The sequence below is a fragment of the Rattus norvegicus genome, chromosome 6 (assembly GCF_021556685.1).
Source record: "Rattus norvegicus strain SHRSP/BbbUtx chromosome 6, alternate assembly SHRSP_T2T, whole genome shotgun sequence".
NCBI classification, from domain to species: Eukaryota; Metazoa; Chordata; class Mammalia; order Rodentia; family Muridae; genus Rattus; species Rattus norvegicus.
In genome coordinates this window covers 96,989,219-97,013,089 of record NC_141539.1, presented here as the reverse complement: position 1 = coordinate 97,013,089, position 23,871 = coordinate 96,989,219, and the positions used below count along the sequence as shown (strand labels likewise).

General features: G+C 38.7%; 1 protein-coding gene across 1 annotated transcript in view; it reads left to right on the top strand.

The window, feature by feature from the left end:
• Nucleotides 1–23,871, top strand: part of Ccdc175 (coiled-coil domain containing 175) — an 82,243-nt gene that overhangs the window by 32,801 nt on the left and 25,571 nt on the right. Inside the window, 3 exon segments of the mRNA NM_001164400.1 lie at nt 13,042–13,123; nt 17,271–17,407; nt 19,626–19,736. Coding sequence (NP_001157872.1) covers nt 13,042–13,123; nt 17,271–17,407; nt 19,626–19,736 — 330 coding nt within the window.

The following is a 23,871-nucleotide window of genomic DNA, read 5'->3' as shown; positions in this document are numbered from 1 at the left end:
ATCAATGGCCTCAACTCCCCAATAAAAAGACATAGATTAACAAACTGGATACACAACGAGGACCCTGCATTCTGCTGCCTACAGGAAACACACCTCAGAGACAAAGACAGACACTACCTCAAAGTGAAAGGCTGGAAAACAACTTTCCAAGCAAATGGTCAGAAGAAGCAAGCTGGAGTAGCCATTCTAATATCAAATAAAATCAATTTTCAATTAAAAGTCATCAAAAAAGATAAGGAAGGACACTTCATATTCATCAAAGGAAAAATCCACCAAGATGAACTCTCAATCCTAAATATCTATGCCCCAAATAAAAGGGCACCTACATACGTAAAAGAAACCTTACTAAAGCTCAAAACACACATTGCACCTCACACAATAATAGTGGGAGATTTCAACACCCCACTCTCATCAATGGACAGATCATGGAAACAGAAATTAAACAGAGACGTAGACAGACTAAGAGAAGTCATGAGCCAAATGGACTTAACGGATATTTATAGAACATTCTATCCTAAAGCAAAAGGATATACCTTCTTCTCAGCTCCTCATGGTACTTTCTCCAAAATTGACCATATAGTTGGTCAAAAAACGGGCCTCAACAGGTACAGAAAGATAGAAATAATCCCATGCGTGCTATCAGACCACCACGGCCTAAAACTGGTCTTCAATAACAATAAGGGAAGAATGCCCACATATACATGTAAATTGAACAATGCTCTACTCAATGATAACCTAGTCAAGGAAGAAATAAAGAAAGAAATTAAAAACTTTTTAGAATTTAATGAAAATGAAGGTACAACATACCCAAGCTGTGGGACACAATGAAAGCTGTGCTAAGAGGAAAACTCATAGCGCTGAGTGCCTGCAGAAAGAAACAGGAAAGAGCATATGTCAGCAGCTTGACAGCACACCTAAAAGCTCTAGAGCAAAAAGAAGCAAATACACCCAGGAGGAGTAGAAGGCAGGAAATAATCAAACTCAGAGCTGAAATCAACCAAGTAGAAACAAAAAGGACCATAGAAAGAATCAACAGAACCAAAAGTTGGTTCTTTGAGAAAATCAACAAGATAGATAAACCCTTAGCCAGACTAACGAGAGGACCCAGAGAGTGTGTCCAATTTAACAAAATCAGAAATGAAAAGGGAGACATAACTACAGATTCAGAGGAAATTCAAAAAATCATCAGATCTTACTATAAAAGCCTATATTCAACTAAACTTGAAAATCTACAGGAAATGGACAATTTCCTAGACAGATACCAGGTACCGAAGTTAAATCAGGAACAGATAAACCAGTTAAACAACCCCATAACTCCTAAGGAAATAGAAGCAGTCATTAAAGGTCTCCCAACCAAAAAGAGCCCAGGTCCAGACGGGTTTAGTGCAGAATTCTATCAAACCTTCATAGAAGACCTCATACCAATATTATCCAAACTATTCCACAAAATTGAAACAGATGGATCACTCCAGAATTCCTTCTATGAAGCCACAATTACTCTTATACCTAAACCACACAAAGACCCAACGAAGAAAGAGAACTTCAGACCAATTTCCCTTATGAATATCGACGCAAAAATACTCAATAAAATTCTGGCAAACCGAATCCAAGAGCACATCAAAACAATCATCCACCATGATCAAGTAGGCTTCATCCCAGGCATGCAGGGATGGTTTAATATACGGAAAACCATCAACGTGATCCATTATATAAACAAACTGAAAGAACAAAACCACATGATCATTTCATTAGACGCTGAGAAAGCATTTGACAAAATTCAACACCCCTTCATGATAAAAGTCCTGGAAAGAATAGGAATTCAAGGCCCATACCTAAACATAGTAAAAGCCATATACAGCAAACCAGTTTCTAACATTAAACTAAATGGAGAGAAACTTGAAGCAATCCCACTAAAATCAGGGACTAGACAAGGCTGCCCACTCTCTCCCTACTTATTCAATATAGTTCTTGAAGTTCTAGCCAGAGCAATCAGACAACAAAAGGAGGTCAAGGGGATACAGATCGGAAAAGAAGAAGTCAAAATATCACTATTTGCAGATGATATGACAGTTTATTTAAGTGATCACAAAAGTTCCACCAGAGAACTACTAAAGCTGATAAACAACTTCAGCAAAGTGGCTGGGTATAAAATTAACTCAAATAAATCAGTAGCCTTCCTCTACACAAAAGAGAAACAAGCCGAGAAAGAAATTAGGGAAACGACACCCTTCATAATAGACCCAAATAATATAAAGTACCTCGGTGTGACTTTAACCAAGCAAGTAAAAGATCTGTACAATAAGAACTACAAGACACTGAAGAAGGAAATTGAAGAAGACCTCAGAAGATGGAAAGATCTCCCATGCTCATGGATTGGCAGGATTAATATAGTAAAAATGGCCATTTTACCAAAAGCGATCTACAGATTCAATGCAATCCCCATCAAAATACCAATCCAATTCTTCAAAGAGTTAGACAGAACAATTTGCAAATTCATCTGGAATAACAAAAAACCCAGGATAGCTAAAACTATCCTCAACAATAAAAGGACTTCAGGGGGAATCACTATCCCTGAACTCAAGCAGTATTACAGAGCAATAGTGATAAAAACTGCATGGTATTGGTACAGAGACAGACAGATAGACCAATGGAATAGAATTGAAGACCCAGAAATGAACCCACATACCTATGGTCACTTGATTTTTGACAAAGGAGCCAAAACCATCCAATGGAAAAAAGATAGCATTTTCAGCAAATGGTGCTGGTTCAACTGGAGGTCAACATGTAGAAGAATGCAGATCGATCCATGCTTATCACCCTGTACAAATCTTAAGTCCAAGTGGATCAAGGACCTCCACATCAAACCAGACACACTCAAACTAATAGAAGAAAAACTAGGGAAGCATCTGGAACACATGGGCACTGGAAAAAATTTCCTGAACAAAACACCAATGGCTTATGCTCTAAGATCAAGAATCGACAAATGGGATCTCATAAAACTGCAAAGCTTCTGTAAGGCAAAGGACACTGTGGTTAGGACAAATCGGCAACCAACAGATTGGGAAAAGATCTTTACCAATCCTACAACAGATAGAGGCCTTATATCCAAAATATACAAAGAACTCAAGAAGTTAGACCGCAGGGAGACAAATAACCCTATTAAAAAATGGGGTCCAGAGCTAAACAAAGAATTCACAGCTGAGGAATGCCGAATGGCTGAGAAACACCTAAAGAAATGTTCAACATCTTTAGTCATAAGGGAAATGCAAACCAAAACAACCCTGAGATTTCACCTCACACCAGTGAAAATGGCTAAGATCAAAAACTCAGGTGACAGCAGATGCTGGCGAGGATGCGGAGAAAGAGGAACACTCCTCCATTGTTGGTGGGATTGCAGACTGGTACAACCATTCTGGAAATCAGTCTGGAGGTTCCTCAGAAAATTGGACATTGAACTGCCTGAGGATCCAGCTATACCTCTCTTGGGCATATACCCACAAGATGCCCCAACATATAAAAAAGACACGTGCTCCACTATGTTCATAGCAGCCTTATTTATAATAGCCAGAAGCTGGAAAGAACCCAGATGCCCTTCAACAGAGGAATGGATACAGAAAATGTGGTACATCTACACAATGGAATATTACTCAGCTATCAAAAACAATGGCTTTATGAAATTCGTAGGCAAATGGTTGGAACTGGAAAATATCATCCTGAGTGAGCTAACCCAATCACAGAAAGACATACATGGTATGCACTCACTGATAAGTGGCTATTAGCCCAAATGCTTGAATTACCCTAGATGCCTAGAACAAATGAAACTCAAGACGGATGATCAAAATGTGAATGCTTCACTCCTTCTCTAAAAGGGGAACAAGAATACCCTTGGCAGGGAAGAGAGAGACAAAGATTAAAACAGAGACAGAAGGAACACCCATTCAGAGCCTGCCCCACATGTGGCTTATACATATACAGCCACCCAATTAGACAAGATGGATGAAGCAAAGAAGTGCAGACCGACAGGAGCCGGATATAGATCGCTCCTGAGAGACACAGCCAGAATACAGCAAATACAGAGGCAAATGCCAGCAGCAAACCACTGAACTGAGAATAGGACCCCCGTTGAAGGAATCAGAGAAAGAACTGGAAGAGCTTGAAGGGGCTCGAGACCCCATATGTACAACAATGCCAAGCAACCAGAGCTTCCAGGGACTAAGCCACTACGTAAAGACCATACATGGACTGACCCTGGACTCTGACCTCATAGGTAGCAATGAATATCCTAGTAAGAGCACCAGTGGAAAGGGAAGCCCTGGGTCCTGCTAAGACTGAACCCCCAGTGAACTAGACTGTTGGGGGGAGGGTGGCAATGGGGGGAGGGTTGGGAGGGGAACACCCATAAGGAAGGGGAGGGGGGAGGGGGATGTTTGCCCGGAAACCAAAGAATTATTATTAAGTATTAAATAAATTTTAAAAAAAAGAAACAAAGAAAACAATACAAAAAAAATCAATGAATCCAATACTTGGTTCTTGGGAGAAAAATCAACAAGATAGACAAACCCTTAGCCAAACAAACTAAAAGACAGAGAGATGGTGCCCAAATTAGCAAAGTCAGAAATGAGAAGGGAGACATAACAATGAACACTTTGGAGATTCAAAGAATCACTAGGTCTTACTTCAAAAGTCTATATTACAGAAAATTGGAAAATCTAAATGAAATAGATGATTTTCTAGACAGATACCAACTATCAAAGATAAATTAAGACTAGGTATACTATCTGAATAGTCCTATAACTCTTAGTTAAATAGAAGAAGTCATTAGAAGTCTTCCAATCAAAAGAAGTCCTGGGCCAGATAGTTTTAGTGCCAAATTCTACGAGACTTTCAAAGAAGAACTAATGCGAATACTCCTCAAACTTTCCCACAAAATAGAAACAGAAGGAATACTGCCAAACTCATTCTCTGAGGCCATAGTTACTCTGGTAACTAATTCACACAAAGACTCAACAAAGAATGAGAATTTGAGACCAATTTCCCTATGAACATTGATACAAAAATACTCAATAAAATACTTGCAAACTGAATCCAAGAACACATCAAAGATACCATCCACCATGATCAAATAGGCTTCATCCCAGGGATATAGGGGTGGTTCAATATATAAAAATCCATATAAATAAATCCACCATATAAATAAACTAAAAGAAAAAGAACACATAATCTCACTAAATGCTAGAAAGTGTTTGACAAAATCCAACACCCCTTCATAATAAAAGTTTTGGAAAAAGCAGGAGTACAAAGGGAATACCTAAACACAATAAAGGCAATACAATACATAGCAAACCAATAGCCAAGATCAAATTACATAGAGAGAAACTTAAAGCATTTCCACTAAAATTAGGGACAAGACAAAACTGTCAACTCTTCCCATATCACTTCAATGTACTACTGGAATCTCTAGCTAGAGCAATAAGACAACTAAAGGAGATTAAGGGGATACAAATTGGAAACAAAAGAGTCAAAGTATGGTTATTTGCAGATAATATGATAGTATACATAAATGAGCCCCAAAAATTTTCCTGAGAACTCTTACAGCTGAAAAGCACCATCAGCAAAGTGGCTGCATACACAAGCGATAAACAGGCTGAGAAAGAAATTAGGGAAACAGTGCCTTTCACAATACCGACAAATAACATAAAAAACCTTGGTGTAATCCTAACCAAGGAAGTGAAAGATCTGTATGACAAGAACTTCAAGTCTCTGAAGAAAGAAATTGAGGAATATATCAGAAGGTGAAAAGATCTCCCTTGCTCATGGATCAGTAAGAAAAACATAGTAAAAATGGCTATCTTACCAAAAGCAATCTACAGATTCAATGCAATCCCCACCAAATCCCAACCCAATTCTTCACAGATCTCAAGAGAACAATTCTTGACTTCATATGGTAATGCAAACAAAACAAAAACAGCAAAACATGATGGCTAAAACAATCCTGAACAACAAAAGTACTTCTGGAGATATCACTATCCCTGACTTCAAGCTGTACTGCAGAGCAATAGTAACAAAAATCATGGTGTTTGTATTGAACAGACAGATGAATCAATGAAATTGAATTGATGGCCCTGAAATAAACCACATACCTATAGACACTTGGTTTTGATAAAGAAACAAAACCATACAGTGGAAAAAAGAAAGCATCTTCAACAAATGGTGCTGGTCTAACTGGATGTCTGCATGTAGAAGAATACAAATAGATCCATATTTATCACCCTGCACAAAACTCAAGTCCAAATGGATTAAAGACCTCAACATAAAATCCAGACACACTTAGTCTAATAGAACAGAAAGTGGGAAATAGTCTTTAACTCATTGGTACAGGAGACAACTTCTTTAACAGAACACCAGTGGCTCAGGCACTAAGGTCAAGAATTAATAAATGGGAACTCATGAAACTATAAAGCTTCTGTAAGTCAAAGGATATCATCACTAGGACAAAATGGCAGCCCACATATTAGAAAGGGGTCTTCTCTAACCTTAAATCCAACAGAGGGCTAATATCCAAAATGTATAAAGTACTCAAGAAGATAGACACCAATGATCCAAATATGCCAATTAAAAAGTGGGTACAGAGCAAATAAGAGAATTCTCAACAGAGGAATCTCAAGTGGCCAAAAAGAAATGTTCATCGTCCTCAGTCATCAGGGAAATGCAAATCAAAATGTCTCTGAGATTCTACCTTATACCCATCAGAATGACTAAGACTAAAAACTCAAAGGACAGCACACGCTAGTGAGGTGTGGAGCAAGGGAAACACTCCTCCACTGCTGGTGGGAGTACAAACTTGTACAACCACTCCGGAAATCAATTTGGCAGTTTCTTAGAAGATTGGGAATAGTTTTTCCTCAAGACTCAGCTATAGCATTCCTGGGCATATACCCAAAAGATGCCCACTATACTACAGAGACACTTCCTCGACTATGTTCATAGAAGCTTTATTCATAATAGTCGGAAACTGGAAACAACCTAGATGTCTCTCAACTGAAGACTGGATACAGAAAATGTGCTACATCCACACAATGGAAAACTACTCAGCCATTAAAAAAGAAAGACATCATGAATTTCTCAGGCAAACAGATAAAACTGGAAAACACCGCCCTGAGTGAGGTAACCCATACCCAAAAGAAGAAGCATGGTATGTACTCACTTATAAGAGGATATTAGCCATTAAGTACAGGATAGCCATGCTATAATCAACAGACCCAAAGAAACCAAAGAACAAGGAGAGCACCAAGGAAGATGCTTGAATCTTTCTCAGAAAGGAAAACAAAACAGATATGAGAAGTCAATGGAAGGATGGAATGAGGAAGAAGAAGGGATGTGGAGGAGAGTGGAGCAAGGAGGGGATCATATGTAGGGATATCAGGGAAGGGAAAAGGGAGATTGGTGGGAGAGGGGATAATCTCTAGGATGTGCCAAGACCTGGGATGAGGAGAGACCCAGTGGGTCTAAGGTGGTGATTCTAGCTGAGATTCCAAGCTGTGGGGGGAATATGAATCCTGAAGTGGCCACTTTCTGTAGTCAGAAAGGTCTCCCAGTGGAGGATAAGAACAACAACCCACCCACAAAGTCTTTGACACAAAATGTGTCCCACCTACAAGATGTGCAGGGACAAAAATAAAACAGAGCCAGAGGGAATGGCCAACTAAATGATTTACCCAAATTGAGACCCGTCCCATGGGCAAAAACCAATCCCTGAGATTATTAATGACACTCTGCTGTGCTTGCAGACAGAAACCTAGCATAACTGTCCTCTGTAAGGCTCTGTCCAACAACCAATAGAGAGAGATGCAGAGACTCACACCCAAAGAGTAGAGAGAGTTTAGGGAGTCTTGTGGAAGAGTTGGGAGAAAGATTGAGGGACTCAAAGAGGACAGGGAACCTACAGGAAGATCAACGAAGTCAAATAAACTGGACCCTCAAGGGCTCCCAGAGACTGAATCACCAATCAAAGAGCAGGCATGGCCTGAACCTAGGCCCCTGATGAGCAGCTTGGTCTTCATCTGAGTCCCCCAAAGAACTGGCGCAGGGGCTGTCCCTGAGCCTGCTGCCTACCTGTCTGCCTGTGGATCCTACACCTCCAAATGTACAGCCCTGTCTGGCCTCAGTGGGAGAGGATGTGGCTAGACCCGCAGGAACACAATGTGCGAGGTGCAGGGTAGGGGGTGGGCTGTGGGGGGTGGAGTTTAACACCCAGAGGTGGGCTTCCCCTTCTCAGGGAAATGGTGGGAGGACTTATGTGAGTAGGTGCTGGGAGGAGAGAAAGGGCTGACATGGGTGGTAAAGTGAATAAATAAGCAAATGTAATAAAAGAGAATGCTCATAGAACAAAAAGGAAACATGGAATCTCCCAAAGATAATTTAAATAATGCTTTATTGACTTTAAATTTTTCAAATGTCAATAAGACAGATACTATAACGGATAAAATATACTGGATTATGGAAAGGACAACTAAGTCAGATCAACATAAATATGTCCTAACTTCAGAACGGAAGACAAGAAATGGGTTGTGTTGGGGAAAAGAATATGCTCTTGTTTCAATAGCAAAAGAAAAGCTATGGATTCCCTCCAAATTCATAAAAATTACATATGAAGAACATCCTGAAGATCCTCACCACAGACATGAAAAAAATCAGAAAGACCAACGAAGCTTGTATCACTGCTCCCTCTTCATGGGAGCAGCTCTCAGACTGAGAAATGAAAACATCTCCAGCCAGAACCTCAGCTAAACATCGAGAATAAATCTTGTTGGCCACAGAAATCCCAAAACTTACCATGCCATCCTTTCAAATGGCATAGATAAAATTTTGTATTACAATTTGGTTATGCGTTCAAAACTAACTTATAAAGAAAGGCACATTCTTTCATCTGTGCATCTAAAGAGCAGAAAATCATCTTTAACTGAATTCTGCACACTGCTCATTCTATGCATGTTATTACAAAAATGTATATTACTTCTAAAAGCTTATATGCTTGCAGACAAAAACAATCAGACAAGTAAACCTGACAAGGTGCTGAGACACTTTTATTCCAGCATCCTGCCTGATCCTATCTCAGACTGCCTAAATTGCTGTGCCATCAAAACCTGATTCCAGGACAACTTCCAAGATGGCTGCCAATTGCAATTGGTCCAACCTTACCGACCATTCCAGTCAAAACTTCAGGGGGATACAGGAATAATAGGAATAAAGGGTAGATTATTGAATCTACTCTTAAACTATAGAGATACAGCAAGCCAAAAATCTTACATTGGTATAGGTCTTTGTATATTGATACAAAATTAAGGTTATATTTTGTTACAGTGGTATATTAATATTTGTACATTAATGCAAAATTGAAGTTATGATTTGCTACAACATACTCTGTATATTTTTTCAACCTTTGTTTGAGGTATTGCACCTAGGCAATTCTTAAAATTACAATATGAAGTTCCAGTCCTTTTGAAAGCTGCTACTACAAACTGTTTAGGGTAATTAATTAATGGAAGTCAACAGTTGGTCAATCAAACTCCTGGCTGTGTTAGATGCTGGTCTAGTTTATTATAGGAGTATGATTCCAAAGTTGAATATATAATAAATAGTTAGAAAAGAAGGATTGTTTGCCCATTCAGATATATGACATAGATAGATAGATAGATAGATAGATAGATAGATAGATAGATAGATAGATAGATAGTCTTAAAAACCCTCAGAGATCCACAGAATGTGGCATTTAAAGATGTTTCTTTAATTTAAGCCTGTTTTGACAATGAGATGGTCCTGTCAGCACCACCATTTTACTTCAAAGAAGATGATGAGCATCAAAAAATCTCCTTATGAAGTTCTCTTCAAGTGTGGCAAGCTGCTACTGCCTTTGCTTTAACTGTGGACAGGATTCTGTCCAAACTGGACAAATGGGTTGCAGGGAAGTTGACTGCTGAGCTTTGCCAAGACAAGAGAAGTAGTCCTTCATATTTCCTGCTTCACAGAAATGCCTGTCAAATATTCTGGGCCAGAAGGCCAAAGACAAAGATGGATAGTCTTGTGATACAGAGAAATTTTGGGGTACTGGCCAGACAGTCGACTGTCTCTGTCACTTCTATAGTTGTAGAAACTTCTTGCCCGCACTTGCTACATACACAAGTAATATTTATTCCTTCTCAAGTCTCTGGTGTGGTTGAAGCCTAGATAACTAGAGTCTCACATTAAGTTTAAATTGTTTAGGATTTAAGAAAAGGTTTTTAGGTCTAAGAAGAAGTGTTTAGGATGGTAATACAAATTAAGATAAAAAAATGCTGTAGGTTCAAAACTCTGAACTCACTGAGATAGGATAGATAGAAAGTACTTTCTCCAGAATTGCCAAATACACATGGACTGGACATTGTGGATATGAATCTTACATGATAGTTTTTATAATTATTATTATATATTATTTATAAATGAAAGAGCTGTTTATTGAACTAAAGGGGAGAAATGTAGAGATAATCTCTTATACACTGTATAAAAGCATTCACCTATCAATAAAAAGGCCTTTGACCAATCAGCTGAAGCAGGATGAAAAGGTGGGACATTTGGCAGTATGAGAAGATAATTCGTGAAAATAGTGAGCCCCGAGAGATTATGAATGATGCCTGTGATGTTTTATGTATGATTGGCCCAGGGTGTGGCACTATTAGGAGGTGTGACCTTGTTGGAATAGGTGTGTCACTATGGATGTGGGCTTAAGACCCTCATCCTAGCTGCCTGGAAGTCAGTCTTCTAGCAGCCTTCAGATGAAGATGTAGAACTCTCGGTTCCTCCTGTGCCTGGATGCTGCCATGTTTCTACCTTGATGATAATGGACTGAACCTCTGAACCTGTAAGCCAGCCCCAATTAAATGTTATGCTGTACAAGACTTGTTTGGTCATGGTGTCTGTTTACAGCAGTAAAACCCTAACTAAGTCAGAGATTCACTGTAGGAACACTAATGGAGACAGAGGTACATGAGCAGAGCTTAGATTAAAATAAATGTGATATTAAGTTATTAACCATTAGAGACCATGCAAAGCTTTGGTATAGGCAATTGTAGAGATCTTTAAGTCACAGGAGTCGTTATTCTGAGAGCTTGGGGCTAAGAAGAAAAATGTTTGGTTACAAGAGATAGTTTGACTTCTTTCCTATCTGTATCCCTTTCCTTCTCTTGCTTTTTTCTCCAGTTATTCCTTCCAGTACAATATTGAAAAAGAATGAGGACAGTGAATATTCATGTCCTGACTAAAGTGGCATTGCTTTGAGCTTTTCTTCATGTAAGATGATATTGGCTGTGGCTTTCTTGTATATAGCTCTTATTATATCGAGGTATCTTCACTCTAGCCCTACATTTTCTAGGATCTTTATCATGAAATCTGTTGGATTTTTTGAAAGACTTTTTCTGGATTTATTGAAATTATCATGTGATTTCTTTTCTAAGTTCATTTATGTGGTTTAATAAGTGTATTGATTCTCATATGTTGAACCATCCCTGTATTTCAGGGGAAATGCCAATTTGGTCATAGTAGATAATCCTTTTAGTATATGTCTACATTCTGTTTACAAGTATTTTGTTGAGTATTTGAGTATTTTTGAGCCTGTGTGCAGCAGGGATATTGGGCCGTGGTTTTCTTTTTGTTGTGTATTTATCTGCTTTGGGTATTAGAGTAATACTTGTTTTGTAGAGCTTAGGAGTGCTTCCTCCAGGATAGAATGCCAAATCAGCATCATCTGTAAACACATGAAAAGTATTTCCATACTCTGTTTTAGTTAGCATCTCTATTGCTATGAAGAGATACCATGACTATATGACTTCTTAGAAAGGAAAACATTTATTTGGGGGTGGCTTAAAGTTCAAAGTGGTTTAGCCCATTGTCATCAAAGCAGAGAACATGGCAGCAGGCAGGCAGGCATGGTACTGGAGAAGTAACTTGAGAGTTCTACATCTGGATCTGTAGGTATCAGGAAAAGTGAAACACTAGGCCTGGCTTACTCGTTTGAAACCCTAAAGCCCACCCCTTCCTTCACCAAGGCCATATCTCCTAACCCTTATCAAGTAATACCATTTTCAAATGATCAAGTATTCAAACATATGAGCTTATGGGGGCCATTCCTATTCAAACCATCACACCTGAATACATTATATATGCCTACTTATCACCATCACCACTGCCTGTTTAGTCTAGACTACAGCTCCCTCCTTCCCTCCCTCTCACCCTCCCTCCCTCCTGCCTTCCTCCTTCTCTCTCCCTCCCTCCTCCTCTCCCTCCCTCCCTCCTCCTTCCTCCCCTCCCTCCTTCTCTCTCCCTCTCTCCCTCTCTTTCTCTACAGACATCAGAATTCACTTTACAAAGCATTAATTAATTTATGATGTCCCTGTGATCTAAAGATTTCCCAGTTCCCTTCAGAATCAAACATGAGCTCCTTCCTGACCCTTAAGACCCTATGTGACCTAGTCACCATCTCCCACTCCAGTCAGACCATCTTTCTATCACGACAATGCAAGGCTCTGGATCTTATCTTTCCTGAGTTCTTTTAAATCTGTATGTAGCTAGCTCCTTTACAGCATACATGTCTTTCACAGGTCAACCCCAAAGAGATCACCCTAAAGCACGTGTCAGCTGTAGCGTTCTTGTTCTCAGAATCTCAATGTCTTTACCCTAGTTTGCACTCTTTGGAATATGTAACACTATCTGAAGTGCAGTTTAATTTTTATATTTCACTTTTCTTCTGAATACTCACTATATTTCATCCCCATAAGTTAGGATTTGATATATTTTGTGTCCCTTGTACCGAGAACAAATTTTGCACAGTGCAAGTGCTCAATAATTTCTTCACAAATATACGAATAAACAAATGGCATATTAATTTTAAAGAATAAAGGATTACATTATAATAAATACAAAAATAGGTTGTATAGTGATGGGGCCAAGGAATTTATGGTGTGGAAAAAACATGTTCTAACACCCATGTGTTTTGTTTCTTGTATTCATAAGGTTGTTTTTTCTGACTCACAAGCAACAGATCGATAGTGTATCTTCTGAGAAGAAGAGTGGGTTCATATCTCAAATACAGCAGGTAGGATGACAGAAACGGCTTTAGCTAGTCATTAGATTTAAATTTTTCGTTAATGTATTATGTATATAATAAATGTTGAACATTTATAAAGTAGAGTTTTCATAGGCTACTGTGACCATTCACAAAAACCAATTCAAACAGTTTTCAGTGGACTTAATATTAAATCTTGTAACACAGTTCCTCATCTTGTTGAGACCCCAACCATAAAATTATTTTATTGATACTTCATAACCATAATTTTGCTACTGTTATGCATCATAAAGTAAGTATATTCTGGAGATAGAGATTGCCTAAGGGATCACAGCCCACAAGTTGAGAACTGCTGATTTAGCTCCTACCAGATTCCTAAGTGTATTAAATAGCAAAGATCACTTGTGTGAACCGAACTGGATCTGGCTTGGTTATTTTTCATTTGGTAGCTTATATCAGGAATAACTATGTTTAATGTACATGTAAATTACTTAGGGAAATATAGGCTTTTGGCTATCGTGTGGTATCTGTGAAGCATGGCAATTATTCTACATTAACATTAGTGTTGCTTAAAAGTACCCGAGTTGGATTAATTATCAGGAGGATGCCTAGATATCTTATGTTTATTGTTTGTATCTATATTCCTTTGGCTTTAAAGTTTTTTCAAAGTCTTGCTTTTATTTTTATTTTAAAAATTATATGTCCAGTCTTCATCCTTATGGAAATTCAAACTAGACATTTTTACAAACTTACGTTAAAAGAAATAGTGTAAGTGTATAACCAGGATGTAAACCAAGATTTAGCCACAGGATACTCCATGATGCATTCATTAGGATAGCAGAACTAAGTGAGTAGGGAATCTGAGTTAGAGTTGACAGGAAGGCATTAGTTACCTGACCAGTAGTATTGCTCGCAATATGCTATTGAATGGCAAGCTCAGTACTGTAGAACAATGTATGTAATAGGCCCATTCATTTATGTATACACATGGATGACTGAGACGTTTCTTATTACTGGCATTGGAGGGTAAGTGTCCCCTCTTTGCTGCCCCCACATACACAAGTTGAGTCCCACGGTCCACCCTTAGCATCAGTACCCGGGGACCAACATCCTGCTATCTGCTTCTATTCATTCAACATTCTTTAGAATCCACACATAAACGTGATCTTGCAAATTTTATCCATCAATGCCTAAATTATTTTACTTAACACATTACCCAAGTTCATGCTTTTTTTTTAAATCAACAACCAGGCTCCCTCCTGCTTAGAGGTAAAAAAATAGTATTTTATTGTACTTGCGTGCCACATTATCACTGTCATTCCATTGAGACACACTTGGGTTGGCGGCCTACATTATCTACTGTGAACAGTCTACAGCAAACATTTCTTTGACCCGGTAGTACATTGCTAACCTAACCTGTTTATTATAAAATGCCACATACACAGAACAGCAGATGAATGTGCATAAATGTACTATATATATTCTGATGAACATAATTTTGAAAAGTTTAATGATTTAAGTTTATCTTTTCTGGGGTTGGGGATTTAGCTCAGTAGTAGAGCGCTTGCCTAGCAAGCGCAAGGCCCTGGGTTCGGTCCCCAGCTCCGAAAAAAAAAAAAGTTTATCTTTTCTGTTTTGGTTCTTTTCCATTTTGTAGCCTATTTGTCAAACCTATCCTCTGCCATTATCTCTTAGACCTTCCTGACCTAGGCCTACAAACCATCTGTAATTTCATATGCATATAATTTGCATATGCATCTGTGTTGTGAAACCGAAGTCAAGTTTCATAATTTTCCCAATTAGCCAAAACCAGTCATTTCATCTACTGTATTACTTTTGCTATCAGAAACCAAGAAGGAATCACATCATAAACATACGTATAGATTATAAACTTTCTGTTCCCATTTGGACTACTTACCCTCCTCACAGTATAATGATATTGTTTTAGTTAAGTTTAAAATGAGCCTTCATAGATAAAAGAAGACAGTTGTAGCTAGTCCTAGCACTTTGAATTTCTACTGGGGTCTGTCAGGAAGCCTGTTTGGGTTTTGACTGGGTTTCTCCTAAGTCTATGAATGGCCTTTGGAGGGATTTCCTATCCCTACAGTATGGAAGATTCTAGCCCGGGAAGATGGTTTATATTTCCTTTGTATTGTTAGAGCCTGTAGATGGCTGAAGAATGGTGCCCCAGACGCTGATAGTACACAAAAGCAGAGCGTTTATTATTGCGTGCAGAGACCCAATTCTATCAACATGGAAGGATCTCAACTGAATTTGCAGATTCAGTTTTAAAGCCCAAAATGGGAAACATTAGGGAGAGATAGGTGATTTCTTTTTTTTTTTTTCCCTTATTACCTTGAGTATTTCTTATTTACATTTCGATTGTTATTCCCTTTCCCGGTTTCCGGACCAACATCCCCCTAACCCCTCCCCCTGCCCTTCTCCATCCTCCCCCCACTACCGCCCTCCCTGCAACAATCACGTTCACTGGGGTTTCAGCCTTGGCAGGACCAAGGGCTTCCCCTTCCACTGGTGCTCTTACTAGGCTATTCATTGCTACCTATGGGGTCAGAGTCCAGGGTCAGTCCATGTATAGTCTTTGGGTAGTGGCTTAGTCCTGGAAGCTCTGGTTGGTTGGCATTGTTGTTCATATGGTGTCTCGAGCCCCATCAAACTCTTCCAGTCCTTTCTCTGATTCCTTCAACGGGGGTCCCGCTCTCAGTTCAGTGGTTTGGTAGGTGATTTCTATCTTGATTGCTGTCCTGTGTTCCCTGCTCTTCTCGTCCCACCACAGCACTCTAAAGAGAACAGCCGTATTTGTGCTTTTACTTTGGATTATTGTATTTCTTAGTTGGTAAGTGTTTGATACCTTTTCAAACCTGCTATCCCATCCTACCATTTCTGTGGCCTGTCCACTCTCCCTCTTTTCTTGGTGGGAAACTGTATGCTGGCTACTGTGCATTTAAAATGTTTGATACCCAAGAGGATGGTGTTTTCCTCTGAAGAGAGTCATCCTTAACTTTCTGCCAGACACGTGAGGTGTTACTAGTTTAAGTCACCTTAATCTACCTTAAGTTTCCCAGGAAGAACCTTTTGGCATCTCAGCCTACAATGAGGAGGGACTCACCAGACCTGACACTGGATTTTCTCTCTGCATTGGCCTTGTCCTCTGTGTATCCAAGAAAATCTCAGGGCAAGAATAGGCTTACGTCGCAGCCCTCTCTGTGTGTACAGTTGCTTCCTCCTAGGACAAGGCTGACTCCTCCATCACTATATTGTTAGCTATTCAATAATTATAAAAAGACTGTTTCCATCAAATGACTTTCATGGTACTCAACCAGAGGGTTATTCTGAAGTACGCACCATTCCTACCAAACTTAACTTTCTTATCTCATTTAAAGTGAAATCACACCTCCTGAAGCACATTACTGGGCACAGGTGGTTCTGTTTGTCCTCAATCAGTCCTACAGTCATCTTCCTGGATCTGTCGGGGGATTGGGCTTAAAAATCTTTTGTCAAGTTCAAAATCCCTTCTATAAAATATTGTCATAGTTCTTGTATCTAACTTATGCTTACCCTCCCATATTCTGTATCTCTACAGTATTTACAATACCTTCCATATCAGTTCATCCATATGAATTCCATTGGTCTATAAAATTTTAATTTTTCTTAGAACCTTCTGGAAATTTTTTATTTTTCAAATATTTCCATCTGCTTTAGGTTGAAGCAACAGATTTATCATATTCACACTTTGTGGGGGGCTGGAGGATGCAGGGGCCCAGTTTTACATTCCATGGAACAAACGTGACCAGAGAAGCTTTGAGGGAGTGCTTCTGTGAGAGACCATTTTTTATGCCCTAGCACACTGTATATTCTGGGAAAAGGACACAAAGTGCTTGCTTTGTGATCAATGATGGTTTATACTATTCCCTTTCATTATGAATTATCATTCTAAGGTTTTATGCCAATGTTTCCAACCTTTCTATACATTTTTCATAACTCCCAGAAGAAGCTCCAAAAAGATAGTTGCATGTTTGCTGTAGAACTGAGTCACTCAATCTTCATGCAAGACCGTCTGTGTTTTGAGCAGTCTATAGTAGTCTAGACATGGCTCACGACAAGTTCACTCTAAGGAAGCTTGAGCCAATTCCTTTAATTCTGTCTCTCTTTTTCCTAGGTGGCTGAAAAACTACAAAAAATTAATAAAGAGAACAAAGATCTCCGAGATAGACTGAACACGCTCCTCAAACAGTATAAGATTACGTTGAAGGAAGAGGAAGCTATGTCTTTGCAGAGACAGAAGATGGCTGAAGAGTACGTCTTTGTCTGTGCGAATCAGATTGCCACAGTTAGGGGTGCCTGATTTACTGTTCAAGTGTTGACTGTCCATCAAAGCTCATCTTAGTTGTCAACAAAGTTAACAGCAAAATATTCTTTATCCAATAATCAATCACACTTCTCATCTGCCTTTATGGTGCTAAGAAATGCTTTCCTTATCTACAACAACTGAAATGCATTATTTACTCTTATAAACCAGACTCGGGGAAAACAGTAATTCCTGTGTGAGACTTTCCATTGAGTTGTAATATGTACCTCAGTCAAAGCTGGCGACTTGTGCACATTCACTTTCCCAGACAGAAGTTCGGTTACCTACAGTGACATCAGAAAGCATTCAAGGAGATCATTTCTCATTCACTATGTATTGGACTCCATTTGGTCAAGAAACCTTGATAATTCAACCTCCCAAATATTCCTCCACTGTTCCATTCTCTCTGTTCATCCTTTGCTTTTGCTTTCCTCTTAGTTTTCTCTCCTTCTGCTGTTCCAGCCCCAACTTGACTACCTCCAACCCTTTGACCGAACGCCTTTCCATAACAACTGGGCATCAAACCCTTGGCCTTATTGCACTACAGAGAGCCAGCAAAGGCATTCCATCTTATCTGGTCCTGTATGCCTGGGACACCACCCATTGCTGTGTAGATAGTCAATTCTCAATGATTCTTTCCTTATGAATATTACAGAGTGGTATCGTGAAAATATGAAATTATATTTTTTAAAAAAACTCACTTAGTACAACCGAAGCTACATCTCATAGATTAAAAATTCTGTGTCCAGGCCCATTTATATGAGGCAGAGTTTGTTCATTGTTGTACTGTTTAAGCTATGAAGTTGCTGCAATCATTGTGTCTCATCTGATTGCACGGAATACCAGCTGTTCTACCAAGTGGTATACAAACCTCCCCCAGATCAATAGGTGCCACCCAGAAGAGTAACACGAACTGATAGCAAATGACCATAACACTAAAAATTCACTGCCATTGTTGGGGGTTGCTGCTGCTACTGTTGTTGTTGTTGTTCTTTTGGGGTTTTTTGGTTTGGTTTGGTTTTTGGTTTTTGTTTGCTTGTTTTGTCTTCAGCTCAATCTCCATAACAAAATGCCATCATCTGGCTGGTTTTCACAGAAAATTATCTCTCAGCTCTAATGGCTGGGATCCTACAATGAGAGGGCCAACATGAGCATGTTTGGGTTCCAATGATGACTCACTTCCTGACTTACAGATGGTGTTCTCTGTCTCTCTGTCTCCTGTCACCCTCCCTCCAGCCATTCCTCTCTGTCACTCTCTCATCCCTCCCTACCTCTTCTCATCTTCTCTTTCCTCTCCCCTTACATAGGGAAAGAGTGAGTTTTCTTCTCTCTTCTTGGAAGGGCAGCAGTCTCATCATGAAGACCCTACCCTTAAGACCTCATCCATACTAAGTCACTTCCCACTTCCCAAGTGTCCCATCCCAATATGTGCCCAAAACATTATCAAAACATTGGATCCTTACGCGCATGCGTGATGACTCTTAAACCCAAGCATAGACGTATGTAACTTAGATGTCACAAGTGACTTTGCTTTCTGTGTCACCTTAAGGTGATTTTGAAGGTGAATCACTTAGACAAGAGGGGGGAAAAGCCTAGGGGAAGTTACGAATGCATTGAGAGAACCCAGACAGAGCAGTGTGACGATTTATGCTGTCCTGTTACTGCTGCAGTTAGAATTCTTCCAGTGGCTTCATAAAGTTTACACATAGGACTTTCATAAAATTTACAGTTCTCAAGCTGCTGAAAGATTTCAGAATCTAATCTTCCCCAACTCCTTTAAATTTTTTTAATTTAATTACTTTATTTTATGTGCATGAATATTATGATTGCATGTATTTACGAACGCCTCCTCCTGGTACTCAAGGTCAGAAGAGGGCATTGGTTCCCTGAGACTGGAGTTATGGGTGGCTGTAGGTGCCATATGAGGCAGGGAATCAAACCCAGGTCCTCTGCAAGAAAAAGTGCTCTTAACCACTGAGACAACTCTCTGGCCCCCAGTTCCTTTCAAAAGAATTTATACATGCAAATTTTTCTTGCATTGGGAAATGAAGGGTTTTGTTCAAATTTTGCCTATAGTGTCTAAGCCTCTGCGTTCAACCTCCAGTACCTTAAGATGATCATTTTAACTTTCAGTGAAATGACTGCCACTTCTTTTTCTCATCCTAGACATCAGAAACAGATGGAGCTTCTTAATCAGAAAGAAACCTTCCTAACACAAAGAAAACTCGACATCAAAAACATGGAAGAAGGATTTTCAACCCTTCGTGACCTTAATGTGTATGTTTTGGGTCTTTGCCACTTTAAAATTTTCTTTGTGTATGCTTCTTTAAACTGAAACAATATGCTTGCACATGTAATTCACGTAGAGTATTACAGGGAAGTACGTTTATGAATAGGGCTTTCTGATTCACAGTTCAGAAAGGTCACCATCTGTGCATGGTGTTGACCATCTTCACCATCTGTGAAGGAGTTGACAGGTGTTACAGAAGCTGGGTGATGCGAGAGGGAACAGATTCAGGGCCAGGAGCCAGCATGAATCTGACCATTATCTCAGGGCTCTTCACCAATATACTTCATCTTGGCCATTCTAAGTCATTTACGTTCTTTGCCTAACAAAGTAGTGCCTATACCTAAATTTAATTTCTAAAGTTAAAGATATATAATTTATGGGAAAAGTAATCCTAATCTCTTCACAGAAATAATTATTAATAGCTTGCTACATGTACTTTCAAATGCATATATATAGTGTGCATTTAAAAATTGAATTTTATTATTCTATAATATGATATTCCATTTAAAAATGTATCTGTGCAAGGCTGAAACATGACTCAACACACTTGCCTTGCACACTCAAGCTCTAGGTTCAGTCCCTGCACCATAGGGGCCAATGAAGCAGAAAGAAAAGACTAAGTAAGACCCAAAACTTTGAGACTGTTACCAGAAAATGAAAAACCATTTTAAATACAGGCATGAACTATAACCTTCTGAATAGGAGTGCAATAGCCCAGGCATAACAATGGAGCCTGACAGACAGGATTCTATCAAGTGATAAGGTTCCTGGGCAGCAGAGAAAACAGCTGTCAAAAGAAAGCCCAGAAACAGAAGGAGACCTTTGCCAGCTGCTCGTCTGATAGAGGATCACTGTCCAACGCACATAAACAACTCAAAAATATAAATACCCAGTGAACAAATAGTCCATTCAGTGAATGTGCAAGCGAATTAAACAAACTTCTCCAAAGAAGACACATAACTGGTCAACTAATGCAGTATAAACTGTTCACCATCTTTAGCAAGAAAAGAAATGCAAATAAGAGCTCCATTTAACTCCAATAAGAGTCTATCATCAAGAAAACAGATTATGGGGAGGATGTGTAGAGAAAAGGACATTTACACACTATTGATGGCTACATCAGTGTAGCCACTATGGAAATCAGCATGGGGGTTCCTTAAGATAAACAAACAAACAAAAAAAACTAAACAAATCTATGTATGACCCAACCTTGGTATAGATCTTTGTATATTGATACAAACTAAGGTTATATTTAGTTACAGTGGTACGGAGCTTTGTATATTAATATAGATTTAAGATTATATTTTGCTCCAACATGCTAAGGTGTTGTGCCTATGCAATTCATTTAAAAATGCAATGTTGGAGTTGGGGATTTAGCTCAGCGGTAGAGCGCTTGCCTAGCAAGCGCAAGGCCTTGGGTTCGATCCCCAGCTCCGAAAAAAAAAAAAAAAGAAAAAAAAAAAGAAAAGAAGAGTTGCCTTGGTCATGGTCTCTCTTCACAGAGATAAAAATGCAATGTTAATCCCTGACAGTTGTTTAAAATAATTGCAAAAGGTTTAAAATAATTACGAAATGCAAATTGGCAGTCAGACAATCAAACTCATGGTCATGTTAGATACTAGTTTAGTTAATTGCAAAAGTATGTTTCCTGGATTGAACAGAAAGTAAATAGCTAGAAACAATTTCAGATATATTATAGATAGATAGTCTTCAAAACCACAAAGATCAACAGAATATGGTATTTAAAGATACTTTATTAAGCCTTTTTTGACAATAAGATGGGTCCGCTCCTGCCAGTACACCCACCCATTCCACTTCAGTGATGAGCATCAAAGAACTTCCTTATGGAGTTTGCTTCCTTGTGGCAAGATAGCCATTGGGCAAGAAAATGTCCTTGCTCCAACTAAAGACAGAATACTGGACAAGCTGGACAAACTGGATGTAGGGAAGTTGACTGCCAAGCTTTGCAAGGACAAGGGATGCAAGTTCTTCATAATTTCTGCATCACCAAAAAAAAAAAAAAAAAAAAAAAAAAAAGTCTGTCAGTTATTCTGGACTAGAAGGCTGAAGACGATGCTCCCTGACACAGAGTAAGTTTCGGGGGAGTGTCCAGGCAGCCAGCTATCTATGTCATTTCTATAGTTCTGGAAGCTGCTTGTCTGTATTTCCTAATATTTTTTTTCTTTCTCAGGTCTCTGATGGGGTTGAAAACTAGCTAGTTACAGTCTCACAACTAAACTTAAGTTATGTAGGATTTAAGAAAATGTTTTTAGGTTTATGTAAGTTATGATAGACATTGATTTAGGTACGTCACTTTAAACTCACCAAGATAGAATACATAATAGAATCCCCGTTTGTTATCTATTTGTCAATAAAAGCTTATTATCCAATGACTGTGCAGGGGAAAGAATAGGGCAGGACTTCCTCCCCAGCAAGAGGAAAGGATAGGAGAGGAAGGGAGGACTAGCCATGGGTAAAAGAGTCCGAGAGACATGATGAGAAAAACAGCTGGAGGACAGAAAACCACAAAATACAAGTATATCTGGAACATCGGCTGGGGGGTAACCAGAGTAGGTTAGAGGATGAAAATAAAGCAATACTGCTCAGTTGTTGTGCCTTTAAAACATGTTAAATAATGTAATAGTCCAGACTCAGTTATTTGGGAAGGTAGCTGAGTTAAGAGGAAAGCTGTAACACGCTTATTAAAGAGTCACTAACGAGCCACTGCATAGCAGTCTTAGGCGTATACCCTAAGAAACTTAGAAGCATACGATAGAGAGCCCTGAACACCGATATTCCCAATAGACAAGTTATGGATAGCCATCAATGGAAGAATGGATTTTTTTAAAATGTGGCATTTGCAAACAATAGAATTATTCACTGTTTTCAACCAGGTGAATACGAAGACTGTGTCATTTGCAGGTCGGATAGATCAAATAAAGCTGAGTCAGAAAAACTCACATGTTTTGTTTCACATGTGGAATTGAGGTTTCTCATTAAAAAACTATATGAAAATACTAAGGAAACTATTGGAGGGATTAAGGATCACTAAAAGGAGGGAGAAAAGAGAGCTAAGGGAGGTTATTAAAACATATATATATATATATATATATATATATATGTTTTAGGTGATTAAAACACACACACACACATATATATATATATATGTTTTAAAATGACTTGTCCTTTAACCTGATAGAAATAGCTGCATAAGTGGAAGAAGATAAGTTAAAAATTTCAACTTCAAAAACTGTAAAACAGGAAACAGAAAAGGCCAAATATTGGCCGTTAGAATCTTTGTGTGATCAGTAAATACTGTGTAATTGGAGAAAAGATTAAAGAACCACATTTCATACAGGTGACCTTTTTATCTTTATTTAGACATAGTTTAAACTCAACAATAAGTATTTTTAAACTATGTAAATAAATCCCATATTCATTTCAATGATTTCTCAGAATGTTACCACTTGGCCATATCTGTTTTCATTATTTTCATATTTTATTCAGCACAGATATGAAGTGTAGGTTCTCTGTATGATTGTCTCTGTATAAATAAGCAACTACTTATACATCTATTTTCATTATATTAGCTTCAAAAGGAAACTATGAACTTCTATGAAAAATCAGGAAAACTGAATTATTTTGTTCAGTCAGATTTTATTTTTCTAATGAATAGTGCAAACTTATTATTAGTTATAGATTTTTTTGAGACAGTATCTCACCATGTAGCCCTGGGTGTCCTGAACGTACGCTATAGACCAGCTGTCCTTGAACTCACAAAGACCTATCATCTGCCTCTGCCTCCTGAGTGCTGGGAACAAAGGAGTGTGGTACTACACACCCAAACTTTTGATCAGTTATTGCTCTGCTTATTAAGAAGCTCAGAATCAAATATTTAACTGTTGCTATGCTCTTTGATATCCCGTTATCTTTACCTTATTTTAAATTGGTTCAGATCATTTGTGGAACATGTTATATAAGTCAACAAATTCATTAAAAAGTAGTAAACTTGTGAACAAACTTGGAGATCTAGAATAGGCTATTGGATCATTTCAAATAGACCACGAAACATAGACATGATTGTTTCTGGTTCATTTAACTGCATCTTGATTGTTTTCACTT